General features: G+C 39.3%; 2 protein-coding genes across 2 annotated transcripts in view; both read right to left on the bottom strand.

Annotated features, from left to right (window-relative positions):
- Positions 1-377: 377 nt before the first annotated feature.
- LOC144665098 (ectin-like) lies at positions 378-3,664 on the bottom strand. Its single transcript, XM_078526274.1, has 4 exons — positions 3,601-3,664; positions 1,925-2,101; positions 1,251-1,427; positions 378-634 (listed from the first exon to the last, which is right to left on the bottom strand). Exons 1-4 carry the CDS (start codon positions 3,662-3,664, stop codon positions 573-575), a joined length of 480 nt encoding a protein of 159 aa, XP_078382400.1. The 3' UTR covers positions 378-572.
- Positions 3,665-6,770: 3,106 nt separating this feature from the next.
- Positions 6,771-16,190, bottom strand: part of LOC144665100 (uncharacterized) — a 102,381-nt gene continuing 92,961 nt past the window's right edge. Inside the window, exons 29-31 of the mRNA XM_078526275.1 lie at positions 10,364-10,540; positions 10,043-10,219; positions 6,771-7,104 (exon numbers count right to left, since the gene is read on the bottom strand). Of these exons, the coding sequence (XP_078382401.1) occupies positions 6,893-7,104; positions 10,043-10,219; positions 10,364-10,540 (566 nt within the window). The 3' untranslated portion in view covers positions 6,771-6,892. The remainder of the gene's footprint in view (positions 7,105-10,042; positions 10,220-10,363; positions 10,541-16,190) is intronic.

Genomic DNA, 16,190 nt, shown 5'->3' on the forward strand with positions numbered 1-16,190 from the left:
TGTTCCTGTTTATAAAGAAAAAAAGCTGGCCATTTTAAAGCGGGCGCAGATCTTCTCGCATACGACCCATCTTAGAACCCGCAATTGCATATTGGTTCTTAATAGTTTCCCTAATTATAATCTGATTGGTGTGACAGACATGCACAACTCACGTGCACTCACTGACTGACTCACTCACTCACCCATTGTAAGTCAAGGCAAGACTGACATTTTAAATTATTTGGGTGGGGTTCAGAGCCACGTTATTTTTTTTTATAAATTCAAAGTGGTCTAGAACCGTTATATACATTTAGAGAAAGCCCGACACCACTACATTAAGTTCACTAAAAACAATAAACTTACAGATAACTCCAAGAAAGACCCTATCCGAATGATATTCATAACTTGAGGCGTTGCAAGTGTAGTATCCTTAATCGCCAATAGAAATATCGCTAATGGTCAGTTGGGAAGATCCAGAACGAGAAATCACTTCGTATTTTACATTATCAGCAACAATCTTATTCACACTGGAGCTACTCTTTCTCATCCATCTGATGATTGGTAATGGAGTACCACTGGCAATGCAGGTAAAACTAGCAGAAGAATGAACAAAACACTTTTGAGATAGGGCTTACAAGCTGAACCTTAGGAGGATCTAAAATCATCGAACAGTTAAAAGGGCTCTGTAAGCCTACGACTGAATGCATCAGGTAAATAAAATTATCGTTAATGTTATATACTTCACAGAATTTTAAGTATGAGCGGCAGTTGCTTTTACTTCCCGATTAAAAAGAGACTGACACAGCTTATAATATTGTCAAAGTGTTGTAGATCCACGAGCTGCATTTGGATATGTATGCGTGACAGTTATACTGAAAGGAAAATTTTCGTGCATTACATACGACAAGGTTGGACCAAATTAATGTCCTCAGGTTTTTTAACACCATTTTCGTTCTGGTTTATCAAAAAATATTGACAGTTAATGCGAATGAAATAGTGAATTTTATTCCACTGTAATTGAGTGTGCCAAAAATCGGCTTAAAATGTCTATGTAAGTTTAATTAATCACCTTTTGAACTATGGTTATTATTATTCGACTACGGAATTGCTCAAATTTAGAAAAAAATTCAACATAAAAAAAAAATGTAAACCTTCTAGACAGATATCACTGTCGCTCTTTTCCTATAAATTAAATTTTGCAAACCATCATTATTTCTTTATGAAATATTTCTTTATCTTAACTGCAGAGTACGTTTGTTTCAGATGATTACCTAGGCAGTCGTGGTTATTACATTTTCTAAGTTTCATAGCTCGTCCTAGTCTGCTACAGTCTTTTCCTCCGTTTGCAGGCGGGGGATTGGTGCATGAACGGGAGCGAAGCTGAGCTCCTCCTGCGCATGACCGGCTGCACCGTGACCAGCTGCTCCACTGCGAGTAACCACTATGAACTGAAAGGAGACATGTGAATAAATACAAATGGTAGTATAAAATGGCTAGAATGTCAAGACTCACCGTATCATAAAGCAGCATTTCGAATGACCTGTTCAGATCGATGGAAAGTATGTGCATTAAAGTTCTCATTCATCTAACTTATACAACAATAGTCTAATAGCCAAAACAAAAGTACGACAACTTTCACAAATCATTGTATGTACGCAGCCCTTTCTGGAAAAGCAAGTGTATAATTAAAATCTATCCGTCCCATAACCCTTCACCGATCCAAGCAGTTTCAAATGGCTTGTAAACGATGACCCGTTTTTAGCCGATTGGAATGCGTGACCTTCAATTTCCTTCCTTGAAAAAACTTAACCGAAAGCATGAGGTAGGCGTCGGCTTTAAGCGGCCTGGGCACGTCTAACAAGTAAAGTAACTTCCACAAATATTTGTATGTACAAAGAAAGCGATCATAAAAAAAAAATATAAATAAATAAATAACCTGTCTTACCTGGGCATTTATGCATGTTACAGATCTGTGAATCTACAGGTGATCCCAGTCTCCAACAGTCTCGTCCTCCGTTTGCTGGCGGGGGGTTGGTGCATGAACGAGAACGATATTTTATTCCGCCATCACAGGAATCACTACACACACTCCATCTGCCCCAGTGCGAGTAACCGCCATCAGCTGTAAAGATGTTCAAGAACAATTCAATAAAATAATACCCCAAGGAAGACAAATCACCTTTGATATATTGTGGAGCTTTCTTTATACCATTGTGCGAGTTACATGAGAGGCATTACCGTTGTGGTTGAGATTTTTTGTGACTTTTTGTGATTTCGTTATACTTTATTTCTGTTGTTTTGGTTTTATTTAAGCAGCAATGCAAGGAGATCAAGAGGGTGACCTAAAATACTTGTGACTCCACAGAATCCGTGTTGATATATTTTTACATCCACCGCATGCTTTACAAACAATGCACTTCGGCCGAGAAAGCTCGCGGATTAGTTCGTACTTCCTCTCCTTTCTGATCTTACTGCAAGTTCAAAATGGTGTCCGTGTATGACATTCTGTGGAGGAATTTTTCTCCTCGTCATGATAAGACTTACTCTAATACTTCCTTACATACACTACTCTTTGGTAGCTGTTTAAGGAAATTACCCTGCAGTTTACAGGGTAAGATGTACACTTAACAAATAGATTCCATTTTGCCGTGCGTCTGTTCAGTTATAGATCACAGATGACGTCAAAATGTGGTAAGAACAAAAAAGTGGCCCACGAGCCGCTAGTAGTTATAGCTAAGTTCGCGGGAAAACACCATTTCTGGTTTATGATTGGCTAAGGGCAGCCAAGCGCAAGAGTGGCCATCCAGGACTTTTATTTTGATCTGAAGTTGAGACGCAAAGTTTACGCTCTTGTCGCTTCGAAATTAGTTTATACATTTATTTTTTCTGTTACCTGTCAAAAATATAGAAAACAGGATGATAGCTTTGGAATGAAAATTGACTGAGTTCTGTTTTTTAACCAAGGCAGACAAATGTTGTTCGTGTTCAAGTAAGTTTAATATGTATGTTGTGTGGCGGAGTTGACTTGGTAGAAATTCATTCATCGCGGCCGACAACTTCTCTTCGAAAATGATTTAGCCTAATATCACAGCTTCAAAAAATCGCGCAAGGATATGACTTAATTTGTGTGGAATCAAGTGAAGCAAGGCAAGCCAGTGACTTTGTTCATCATCTATTTTCAGACGTTCAACAAACGATCGCTTCGATCGCAAGTGAATTAATTCTTCACTGAACTTCAGTGAAAAATTTACCATATATCATGATTGCTCGGAGGTCAGTTAAATTTATTTTTACAGTGAGACAGAGAAACGAGTCAAATAATTTTCCTCGTTCAATCGAGCTTCATCGTTGAATTACGAAGGGTCAATCATAGAAGATTTTCAAGCTGATCAATCAAAACTTCCCTGTGCAGGTGAATACAATTATTTGTTTATTTATCTTAAAATTGTATTTCTGTTTTCGTCAATTAGAACTGCAATTGCAATATTAGTTAACAAAGCAGTTTTCTTTTTTTACACTGAAGATGTCAACTCGTCGATTAGGAGTTGTGGTTTCAATACGAGCGAGGGCCGTGCGAGCAAATATAATTTTATTTACATAATCTTGTTGATGAACGATTACCTGTGAGACTCCAACGATGAGCGTCAAATAATTTTACGAGTGTAGACATCATGTACTTCCCCATGTTTAAAAAGGGTATATTGCGTCTTCGTAAATTATTTGAAAATAAAAAATATATATAAATAAATAGTACTTTGCAAGCAAAAGTTATAGGAACTTAAAAAAAATAACCGCGCGACTGAGACTCCACTGGAGGAATTTGAAACACTCGTGGAAACTTCACAACAAAACACAACCAAGCAAATAAACGATATCTCGTATAACTTTTTTTTCATTTTAACGGACTTGGTTTTATACTGAGAGCTTGCTTTTTGCCCTTTAAATGAAGCTGCAGGGACGTCTTTTTAGGCGAGGGTAATTTTCTTTATCTCCATCACGATTTTCTTGGGCAAGCGGGCTTGATGACGATTCAAAATTTCCTGCGAACTTAACTACAACTACCAGAAGTCTTTGCGCCCTTACGTCATAATGCAAATGGTCTATTCTTTTTCTCTTGCCAACCTTGAAAAGGCCATTATGGTCTGCTTGTGAAACCAAATTTACTATCATCAGCCTCCTGACGCAGACGTTCTTTGGGCTCGTTACACGTTCTTGCGAAGGAGGCTATACTTACTACTGTGCTATACAAAATGGGTCTCTATTTTAATTCTACATTCGAAACCCTTTCGAATGTTTATTACAGTCGAAGCTCTCGTAAGCGGACACCCTCGGGACGCGAAAAAAGTGTCCGTAACTGGAGCTGGCCGCTTACGAGAATGGTTCTCGTAAGCGGCCACTAGAGGTAAAGGGGATAGATGGCCGCTTACGGGAGCTTGCCTAGCTAACAAGTGGTGTTTCAAAATGTAACCGAACGTGGATGACGACAAAACAAACACTGAAATATGGTTCTGTAATTACTGTAAAATCATTGTGACGAACGGCGATGTAAAGTTAATAAGAAAAAACAAGATACAGAGGTTGTTTATAGGATTTTCTTTTGGGTGTCCGCTTACGGGAGCTTAAAAACAAAGAAAAAGTCAAAGTCGTAATCTCTGAAAGTGTCCGCGGCCGCTTACGGGAATGTCCGCTTACGAGAATGTGAAAAAACAGAGTTTGTATGGGAGTTAAAACGGGGTTTCAAACAAGGCGGCCGTAAGTAGAGCTGTCCGCTTACGAGAGTGTCCGTTAAGAGAGCTTCGACGGTATTATGTTGTATAAAGCTAGCGTCACCTAATAAAACATAATAATAAACATTCGAAAGGGTTTCAAATGTAGAATTAAAATAGAGACCCATTTTGTAAAGCACAGTAGACAGAAACAGCACATAAAAGTATAGCATATTCTTACCTTGTTGTGATGACCGTGTGTGATGACAGACCACGAGAATCCAGAACACTAAATGATGAATCGTCTCCATACTTGACTTGCTTATCCAACGGCTGCCTCGTCCCCAGGCGTCCTCGTCCTTGGTCGTGCACGGTTCGCTTGGTGTTGTGGGACTGACGTGCACGGTTCGCTTGGCGTTCTGGGCCTGATCCCTAACCATCAAACCCCGCGCTCCCTGTTTTCCCGCCTTACCGCCTCAACGTCCGGCCAATCGGCGCCTGGGGACGAGGCAGATCCAACGGAACTCGAATTGGAACTGCGAGAAAATATAAGTGCAACAACACGACGACCCAGCCGCCGTGACCTAAACTGAAATCTAATCTTCTCTTGCTCAGACTGTATTGATGTACGTGTCAGGTGAGTCAGTCACAATCCTCTGTCAACTGGCCAACTGTAATAGCGCCAGAGTATGACAACAGCACTTGCGACCCAGCCGCCGTGACCTAAGCCGAAATATATTTTTCCCTTGCTGAGACTGTATTGAAATACGTGTCTACTGAATCAGTCACAATCCTCTGTCAACTGGGCAAGTGTAATAGCGCCAGCAAGTTTACTCTTTGCATCATCACGAATTTTTGTTCGCTTAATATTATAATTGGTTTTTATAATCAGCGTAACCTTTCACATCAATGTATTCAAAACAACACTGTTAAATTGTTTTTCCCTTACTACTTAAGCATCTTGCCGATTGAAACCGGAGGAAACGCATGTTTTTTTTTTCAGTTTCTCTTGGTTCGTAAAGTGCCAATATTGCAGTTTCTTCCGTAAAAATCGGCTCTGTAACTTTTTTTTAATAATAAATCGACTATATTTTTTCTGTGTTCAACTAACAGTTCCAGACCATAGAAATGCCTTAATAAAAGTTCAAAACTAGAATGGAACAGCGAGACGCAGGCGAGTGGTGTTACTTTGAAGCTATAGATTTAATTATTTTATGACCTAACATCAGGGACGGGGAATATATAAAGAAAGCAACCAGAAGTTTCCTAGATTAATCGAAATGTCTAGTTTCAGCGACCAGCTGAGATTTGTGTTCTCTGCGTCGGAGGTTGAGAGCCGCAGAGGATTAAACAAAATACGATTTTTTTTTTTTTGAGTCATACCTACTCTCTCGTCGTTTTGTGATATAAAACTTTCAACCCTTTAGCAAATGAACCTGCCCGTTACTAGCCAGTTTGAGAGTGGGCTACAAGAAGGATTGGATTTTAGGACTTCGGCGGTATGGCCAGGAATAGATCAGAATACGAGACCCTGGATGAAAGCAAATTTGATGTTAAAAATCTTGAGATAAGCTTGCTAGATGGAAAAGCTTGGTTCAATGTTTGTTATAATCCTGATAAAGGCAAGACAAACTCTTAAGAAAATCTTGAACTAGTGAACGCGAAGGGTTTGCCTAGTGGAAGAAAACAAAATTAAATTATCTTTACAGTAAGGAAGGTTGATTACGAATACTATACATATCCAGAACTTGTTTCCTGACATAAATTTGCCATCTGGAAAGAACGCTTTGATTGCCTTACCCGCCGTTTATTATTGGATGCTAGCCAGTGATTTGTTTCACAGAGACCGTCGACTGCGGGATGGGAGAGGGGAAGGGGTGTTTAAGCGTCTCTCGTAAACTTTTTGAGAATGTTGTGATGTGATAGAAGGTTGAATAAATGTATGCAGATTAGCCAATCATGCTATTTTTCTAAAACCGCGTTACGTAATACATAGAGGTACAACAAGGAACAAGATACTGACATACATTTTTATTTTCATGAAAGTTTTACATGACTAAACAAGTAAGTAATACAATTCCGTCGTATATCACGGGAGATTTTAGTCCATCTATTCAATATCTATCTTATTCGTAAATCTTAATGGATTTTTTAGCAGCAAAGAACGTTTTGAGTATTCGGGGTTTTCAAGTAATTGCTGATTCTATTCATGAAGTGCACCTTACTTCACAACATATCAACCTCCCAGGCTCGTCTGCAGCCGTACATTCGTACGTTTTCGTGAAAAGGTTTATTCTGCATGTCACGTAGAATAAGCGGCGTGAATTAGTCAACTTGCATCTTAGTATCCACTGATCAGGAGAACAAGCAGCTATCACTCTACCACATAATTTAAATTCTCCGTCGAAGTGCCATCCTTCTGTGAGTGAAATAAAATAAGAATGAATAAGTAAAAGTTGTGGACATATATTTCCAATACAAAAAAGCTACAAAGATCAGCGATAATATATGTTGGGTCAAAAGGTCACGTCTGTCAGTTGTAATTGGTAGATTTCGACCCGTTTTGTTTGTTTCTGTTTTTCATGGTTCGTTGGCTGTCGCCATAATTATGATTGACGGCAGCGAAAAACGCAATCTTTAGTTGTATTTGAATACAGTCAACTCTCTCTTAAATATCGGACACTGGGCTTCAAAGGGTTAACGGACACCTCTATAAGACGGACACCTATAAAAGACGGACACCTGTTGATGGTCCATGCAGTCTCTCAGTCATTTTACTGTAACTAAACTCCCTATAAGACGGACACCTCTCTAAGACGGACAACGGACACTTTGAAACAGACAACGGACTTAAAAAATGTTTTTTGTTAGCAAAAAATACTTGAAACCTTGGTATCAACATTAGGCAAGGTAAGTAACCCCCTTTTAAGGACATTAAACTTACCAAAAACAATCCATAATAGCGGATTACTTCTAACTTTGACTTTATAGGTGTATGGGCGCCGAAGAGATCGTTTTCTACTAAGAGAGTAGCAGTTTTTGCTCAAACAAACGAATACGGTTTTTAAACAGACTTCAAGCAGACATGTATTCATTGTGAATAGCCGTTCATCTTAATTATCTCAGAATTTCTGGTGTCACGTTACCTGGACTCTCTACAAGCCGGACGTCTCTCTAAGACGGACAGTTGGGGCAGGTCCCGAAGGTGTCCGTCTTAGAGAGAGTTGACTGTATCAGAGTTCGCATCATATATAAATATATATAAAATAGTTGAAAGTTAATGAGTGTTTTTTCTTATAATTAGGATAAGTGCATAAACAAAAGCTGTGCGCATGCCATACTACACTGAGACCAGTTGGTACATTTGGAGTAACCGCCACGAACTGAGAGAAGACGTAGAATAGCACGGAAATAGCCCAACACAAACAGAAGTTAATACAATTACAATCGAAACTATTTGATTTTGTTGATAGATTGCGATCGCACGCGAATAGTCTTATTGTTGAACAGTTTTTTAAACTTTACGTACACGTAAGCTTAAATATTCTGCATTAAAAAATAAATTATATCTTCGAATTCAGTATTATTACAGTTCATACACCTAGAAGAAGAGTTTGTTTGTAGTTTTGACGCTGACTGTTTTTTGATGTTACTTTCAAAGACGTTTCGGCTAGTTCTTAAGCCTTCATCAGTTAAAATACTAAAGCTGTTACACGCGATTTAAAAAAGCAACACGTTAAGAGCGCGCGCTGCAAAATTAACGTGTAAAGCTTCAGAAAGAACGTGGCGCGATACTCATGCGCGTGCCAAGGATTTGTAGACCTCTGGGACTGTAATGTGATCGTTCCCAGATTGCGGATCCTTAATTGACAACCAGGCTTCCAAAAAGAGTCGCTCGTGAAAATTGGGCTCATGTCCAACTACGTCGACAGCATTAAAATCCAACTGATGATTGTTTTCGTGGACGTGACAGGAGACCTTAGAATCATGGTCGAAACTAGCAACGGCCCTTTTGTGTTCCGCAATCCGGGTTTTCAGTGCTCGCTCCGTTTGGCCGTAGTACACAAAATTACAGCTGGTGCAACCGATTCTGTAGACTACGCCAGATTTTGGGCGGTCAACATCATTTTGAGCCTTTGGGCGAGGAAACAAACTGTTGACAGTTTTTAACGGTTTGTAGGCGACCTTAACCTCTTGTTGTTTTAAGATGCGACCAATCTTTTCGGAGATGCCTTGAACATAAGGAAGTACCACGAAACCGTTAGTTGGTAAATCAGCTGGTGGTTTTGACAGTGATCTCTCGCATTTGTTTATGAAGGATGATGGGTAGTTGTTCTCGCGCAATACGGTCTTCACTCGCTTCGTTTCTTCGCGTTTCCCTTTCTGTGTTGAAGGAATGTTCTTTGCTCTTCGTAGAAGTGTGCAAACTACGGATCTCTTATGGCATTCAGGGTGATAAGAATTGAAGTCAAGGTAACGGTCTGTGTGCGTTGCCTTTCTGTAAACATTCACTTCAATTTGTGTACCACTCCTCGTTGTGATAGTGTCCAAGAAGGGTAGTCCCTGCTCCGTGGTGTCCTCAAGTTCAACAGTAAATTGTATGTTGGGATTGATAGAGTTCAGATGTTGATGAAACTCATTCACGTGTTCCTTTTTGAGGCACGCGTGGCTGTCATCCACGTAGCGTAGCGGAACCACCACTTAGGAGGGTGATGGGCTGTGGTGATCGCGTTCTCTTCAATCTCCTCCATTACAAGGTCGGCTATCACAGGGCTGATTGGGGAACCCATTGCACATCCAAAGATTTGTTTGTAGTAGATGCTGTCATTTATATATGATGCGGAACACAAAAGGGCCGTTGCTAGTTTCGACCATGATTCTAAGGTCTCCTGTCACGTCCACGAAAACAATCATCAGTTGGATTTTAATGCTGTCGACGTAGTTGGACATGAGCCCAATTTTCACGAGCGACTCTTTTTGGAAGCCTGGTTGTCAATTAAGGATCCGCAATCTGGGAACGATCACATTACAGTCCCAGAGGTCTACAAATCCTTGGCACGCGCATGAGTATCGCGCCACGTTCTTTCTGAAGCTTTACACGTTAATTTTGCAGCGCGCGCTCTTAACGTGTTGCTTTTTTAAATCGCGTGTAACAGCTTTAGTATTTTAACTGATGAAGGCTTAAGAACTAGCCGAAACGTCTTTGAAAGTAACATCAAAAAACAGTCAGCGTCAAAACTACAAACAAACTATGTCATCACCTGACTACAATTACACAATTTTTAAACACCTAGAAGAAGACTTTTGCTAAAACAAGTCTAACAATGGCACAACAACAACAACAACTATGCCTTCACCTGGGCACCTTTGTACGTTGCATCTTTTAGATTCTGTAGCTTGCCCCAGTCTGCTGCAGTCTCTCCCGCCGTTTTTAGGTCGGGGTTTGGTGCATGAACGATGACGATTATGAAATCCTCCACCACAGGATTTGCTGCACGAATTCCACCTACTCCACTGTGAGTAACCACCATGAACTAAGAAGGGATAAAATTGTATATAATAAGAACCGGATCCTACATACATTTGATCTGAATACTAAGATCTTTATAAATTAATCTTGTCTATCATTGTTATGTGGTTTATATTTTTATTTCCTCCAAAGCTCGTGAAAACTTTACCTGGGCAGCCAAATGTATTACATTTCCGTGATGCTGTAGCTCGTCCCAGTCTGTTACAGTCTTTTCCACTCTTTGCAGGCGGTGGATTGGTGCATGAACGATTACGTTGTTTCGTTCCTCCATCACAGGACTGGCTACACTGAGACCAGGAGGACCACTGCGAGTAACCGCCATGAACTAAGAGAAGAAATGAAAGATCCATTTTCCCATTTTTCAGTACTTCATTAAATAATTGATAAACGAATTGTCAATAAACTGCTGAAAGGAGAATGTATGTAGTTTTCTAGTTTAATTTGTATCTTCACATATACACTACACATATTTACCTGGGCAGTCGTGGTTATTACATTTTCTGAATTCTTTAGCTTCTCCTTGTCCGCTACAGTGTCTTCTTCCGTTTGCAGGAAAGGGATTGGTGCATGAACGGGAGCGACGCTGAGCGCCTCCTGCGCATGACCGACTGCACCGTGACCAGCTGCTCCACTGCGAGTAACCACCGTGAACTAAAAGAAGACATGTGAATAAACAAAAACTGAAAAGGTCTGTAATATTAACCAATGTTGCCTTAAATTTTCAACCTCGATTCGGAATGACCAGTTTATGTCGGTGAAATAAATTCCCCACTTAACCAACTTATACTACAAGCAATTACACCATCTTTACCGAACGTTTGTATCTACAGAGAAAAAGGTCATAAACAACTTTTACCTGGGCATTTATGTGTGTTACATGTCTGTGATTCTACAGGTGGTCCCAGACTCCAACAGTCTCGTCCTCCGTTTGTTGGCGGGGGATTGGTGCATAAACGAGAGCGATATTTTATTCCTCCGTCACATGACCTGCTACACGCACTCCAACTGGTCCACTGCGTGTAACCGCCATCAACTGTAAAGATGTAAAAAATATAGAAAATAAAGCTTAACCAAAGGATGAATGACTAACTTCGATATATTGTTAAATTGTCTTTATACAATTGCGAAAGTTGCATTGTGACTTTTTGTGATTTCGATTTTAGCAACAGTGCAAGGAGAGGGAGACCGAAAATCCTTGTGACTCCACATAATCCGTGTTGGTATATTTCTACATTCAAACCGCTTGCTTTACAATCAATGCACTTCGGCTGAGAAAGCTCGCAGATTAGTTCCTCAGGCTTCTTCCTCTCTCTGATCTTGCTGAAAGTTTAAAACATGTAAAATTTTGTCCGTGCATGTATATACATGCTGTAGATGAATTCTTCTCCTTGTCATGAGAGAAGTTACTAGCGACCTTCAGATTTGACTACGACGGTACGAGATCGAGTACGAGTACGACTGTGGAATTTCAACACAATCATATCCCCCAAGCTATAACTCTTCCCTTTTGCTGACTAACACATAAATAAACGTTAAGGATAAGATTGGTGTGATAAGTGATTATAGGAGGCACACGAATTTAGTTTGAAAACTCGTACTCGTACTCAATCTCGTACTTGTAGTCCAATCTGAAGATCGCTACTATCTAGTACTTTCTTACTGACATGCACCACCTTTTGGTAGCCACAGACATTGGGTTCGAGAAAATACCGTGCAGTTTTCGGACTAAGATGTGTGAACAGGGTTATCCATTTCTTCTGCCAACCTTGAAAAGGTCATTATAATCTGCCTGTTAAAACCAATTTAATGGTGATCAACGGTAGAAGCTATCGAGCGATACTTTCATCAGTCTTCCGACGCAGACACTCATCTTTGGGCTGCGCGTTTCTGCGAAGGAGATAAGACTTTCATCTGCTGTTCTTAGTTTTATTTTAATAAACCCTTTCGCATGTTTAGCATTTAGTGGCATAAGGTGACACAAGCTTTTACTATACAAGACTGCAGATGAAATTAGCATCTTCTTACCTTGTTGTTGTGACCATGTGTAATGACAGACCACGAGAATCCAGAAGACTAAATGATGAGTCGTTCCCATACTAGCCCTTGACTTGCTTATCTAACGGAGCTTGACTTGGAACGCGAAAGAATATAATTAATTACAACAACCCTGCTTACGACTCAGCCGCCGTGACCTAAACCGAAATGTAATCTTCTCTCGCTGAGACTGTATTGACGTACGTGTCAGTGGTATCAGTCACAATCTTCTGTCAACTGGCCAACAAGCTCACTAGTTGAATCATCACGATTTTTTTTAATATTATAAACGGTTCTCAAAATGATCAGAGTAACCTTTCACCTCAATGTATTTAAAACAACACGGCAAAATTGTTTCCCTTACTACTGAAGCATCTTGCCGGTTGAAAACGGAAAAAATGCATTTTTCAGTTTCTGTTGGTATGTTATTCGCCAATTTTGCAGTTTCTTCCTTAAAAATCTACTCTGAAACTATGTAGTACTAACCAATCCACAATTTTTCCACGTATTCTCAGTTAGCTTCAGTTACAGACCATAGAACCTACAAGTTTCCTAAATGAATCGAAATGCCTAGTTTCAGTCAGCCAGCTGATCACGAGATTTGTGTTCTCGGCGTCGGAATATCGCGAAACTGTTTTGGCATTTCAGCTCAATATCACTGCAAAATAATCGGCGTTGCCATTTCTGTAAATTTTCATTCTCTGTAATACCCTTATAACTGGATTTATGAAAACGTGGTCAAAGAAAATCCGGTGACCTGAGTGTTTTTGACCAAGTACATTACACTGCGGCGATGTGGCCTAAAAACATGCCGAGAAAGGAAAAAAAAAATGAACTACAGCGCTGAAAGGTAGAAAAGAGAGAGGAGGAGAGAAAAAAAGACTGAAATTCACTTTAGTTTTCATATCGTCTACTTTGGAGTTTCTGGCGAGAAAAAAACGCGTTTACGTCGATTTGCGCTAACAACGGTGAAAATTTCACTAACCTGGTTTTCATAAATCCAGTCAAATATTGGCTTTTAAATATACTTCCAATACCATTTAATCAGCCAGGCGTTTTATCTTCGTTCGTTATCCAGTAATAGCTGATTTTATCCGTTACTTCTGTTTCGCCACGGTAGCCGATCCTTGTAACTTTTCATTCGTTTTCAGGAATTTTAAAGTAAACTTATCTAAATATCACGTTTTCTAATTTTTCATTATTTCAGTGCAATTAGTTTTCTAAATGCATCTACATAACCTTTTAAAACGCTGGTGAAATCGAAATTGGTATATCGTTTCCTCAAGCATGTCTGTGTGTTGAATAAGTTCGGATTTTTGCCGGTTATCGATATCAACACTGTCATTTGTGATTTTTCTCCACAGTAATAGAATTAGCTCACCTAGCTAATAAATGGGCCTTCCTGATATAATATGCAATTTCTGTTTTTACGATTTTGAAAACAGAGCTGAATCGAGCATTTGTTATACATGTATAAAGTATTACGAACTGCCTCGTACCCTAGCTCCTGTTACCCACCTTTCACCGTCAAAATACAGCATAGCCTGTGGACGAGGCAGAGGCATTTAGCGAACTGTTCCGCACTCAAACTACGGGACTTTAGCCATTTACTAATACTAAAATGTTGATTTATGTAACTGTTCCTTTCAGAAGAATATAAAAGTGACTTGCTATTTGCTTATCACGCAAACTACTAATGAAAACAAACAATGACCCAAGTTGGTGTTAATGGGGGAGCACTGCCTTGCGTTAGGTAAGCGTGTGCGACCTCCGGAGATTGCGTGACACAAGAACCTCACTTATTGTCACTTTATCTGCCCAGCACTGCGAGCTGACTGCAAGACAGCACGTGCTGGATTGGACAAGATTATTGGTAGCGGGCGATATTTAATGGCAACGCAGCCAAGAATCTTGGGGGAATTCGCTGCGCAGACTTAACCGCACCACAAAGGAGTGACCCAAGTTTATTTAAATAACGCATAGCAAACACATAGCAAACCAACCTCTTCTCCACAGGGAGACACAATTTTTTTGCCGGTTTCTTTGCGTATTGATTATAAGATCTTACTTTTGACTTTTAAATGTATTTATGGCCTAGCGCCAACTTATCTCAGCGATCTAATTAGCATAAAATCGAATTCATTATACAATCTTAGGTCTGCTGGCATGCCCTTATTGGACCATCCCAAGGAAAAGATGCTGTCAACATTAGGAGCTAGATCATTTTCAGTAGCAGCTCCGAAACTCTGGAATGGCCTACCTGTGGAGCTTCGTCAAGCAACATCACTTGACTATTTTAAATCTCGACTTAAAACTCAGTATCTTTTTAAGAAGTATTTTTATAATTTATAACTTTATTTTATTTTCATGGTGATGTAATTTTTTAATTTCCTCTTAAATATGTAAAGCGCTATTGATCAGTATATGGAAATATGCGCTATATAAATTAGCAAATTCTTTTTATTATTATTATTATAACAAGTGCTAACTGCGCTGTACAACAGAACACAAAAGTCAAAACTCTGAACAGTTTGTTTGAGCGTTTATAACTAGACGCTGGTCTGCTGGGAAAGCCAGTAGAAAGAGACAGCTTGACATTACATGTGTATATTCGTAGCCATAAATAGTGCTTTAATATTTTTGGCCAATGCTATCGATCGTTATAATATGCTAAAGGTAACAAAGCCATAATGTTTGAGCTAAAATACAATGTATCTTAGAGTCTGCTTGACCTTGGGAGCTTGCCCACACAAGGGCTTAATTGAAAACAACTCCGCCATGAAAGGCTTTCTGATTACAAGCGTCACGTTCCATTAACTATATTTTACTGACGTGACAGTGGCTGCGGTCACATCTAGACTGCTAACTATAGTTAAGACGGTGTTAACTATAGTTAACACTATTTCGGTAATGTGACCACCTTTCTGTTCACCCTAACTATAGTTAGAAAATTTACGCCTCGCTGATCCAAAACAACCCAAGCAAGGTTCATGGGTTAGTCTTTAGTTTACAAACGAAAAACCAATCAGAATGCGACAGTTCTTTTCGCACGTGCAAAATGAACATATAATATGCAAACCAAAGCGTGAAGGGAAGAAAAAAGAAGAAAAACAACATGCCAAGCAATAACATATCACCAATGCTAGCAAAAATAAAGCTTGAATTCCTCTACTTCTTGCATCCTTACTTCATTTTATTATTTTCAAAGCCGCGATGCCGTGCAAAAATAGAAAAAAATAGAGGAAAAACTAGACACAGATCAACAACAAGGGCTGTCATGAACTAATTTAAATTCGAAATTATTCAAAGCTAATCAGAGCTAACTATAGTTAACTGCATTGGTATGACCGCAAAGACGACCGAAAGTACTAACTATAGTTAGGTATGACGTCACATAACTAGAGACTAACAAAAGTTAAACTTTAGTTACGTCGTAGATGTGACCGCAGCCAGTAACATTGCATTTAAAATAATTTGAAATTTAAACGAAGAAACTTAATATAAACTCGATATATAAACTCCATGTTCTCAAATGAACGGGGAATATTGGTCGCATTCATTGCGTCCATCCAAGGTTTGCTTCTGTGAACTTTTTTCATGAGTTTAATGAGTCGGATTGAAGGAAAATAACTTTAACTATGGAAAGAAGCGAAAGGTATATCTCCCTTGTTCACTCTCCGTATAATTAAATTTTTCTTTTGAAGGTATTTTTTAGGCTACGAAACTAATCTTGGCGCTATAGTATGCCAACGACATCGAAATAAAAACTAACCATACATTTAAAAACGGGGAAAAAAGTTTTTCTTTGATGTGATGTCGTTTTTTATTTATTTGTTACATTAACTGGGTCGGAATTAACTAGACAATTCCGTAACATTGATTTTTTTTTTATTTAACTGGGTCCAGATCATGTGGTTTTCTACTTTTGCAGTGGAGCAGTG

This window comes from Oculina patagonica, chromosome 9 (genome assembly GCF_052425735.1).
Source record: "Oculina patagonica isolate OP01 chromosome 9, crgOcupat, whole genome shotgun sequence".
NCBI classification, from domain to species: Eukaryota; Metazoa; Cnidaria; class Anthozoa; order Scleractinia; family Oculinidae; genus Oculina; species Oculina patagonica.

Coding starts and splice junctions, on each gene's coding strand:
- LOC144665098 (XM_078526274.1), bottom strand. CDS start 3,664: ATGGGGAAGTACATGATGTCTACACTCGTAAAATTATTTGACGCTCAT. Junction 2,102..3,600: donor TCATCGTTGGAGTCTCACAG/GTAATCGTTCAT, acceptor ACATCTTTACAG/CTGATGGCGGTTACTCGCAC. Junction 1,428..1,924: donor TAACATGCATAAATGCCCAG/GTAAGACAGGTT, acceptor GTCTCCTTTCAG/TTCATAGTGGTTACTCGCAG.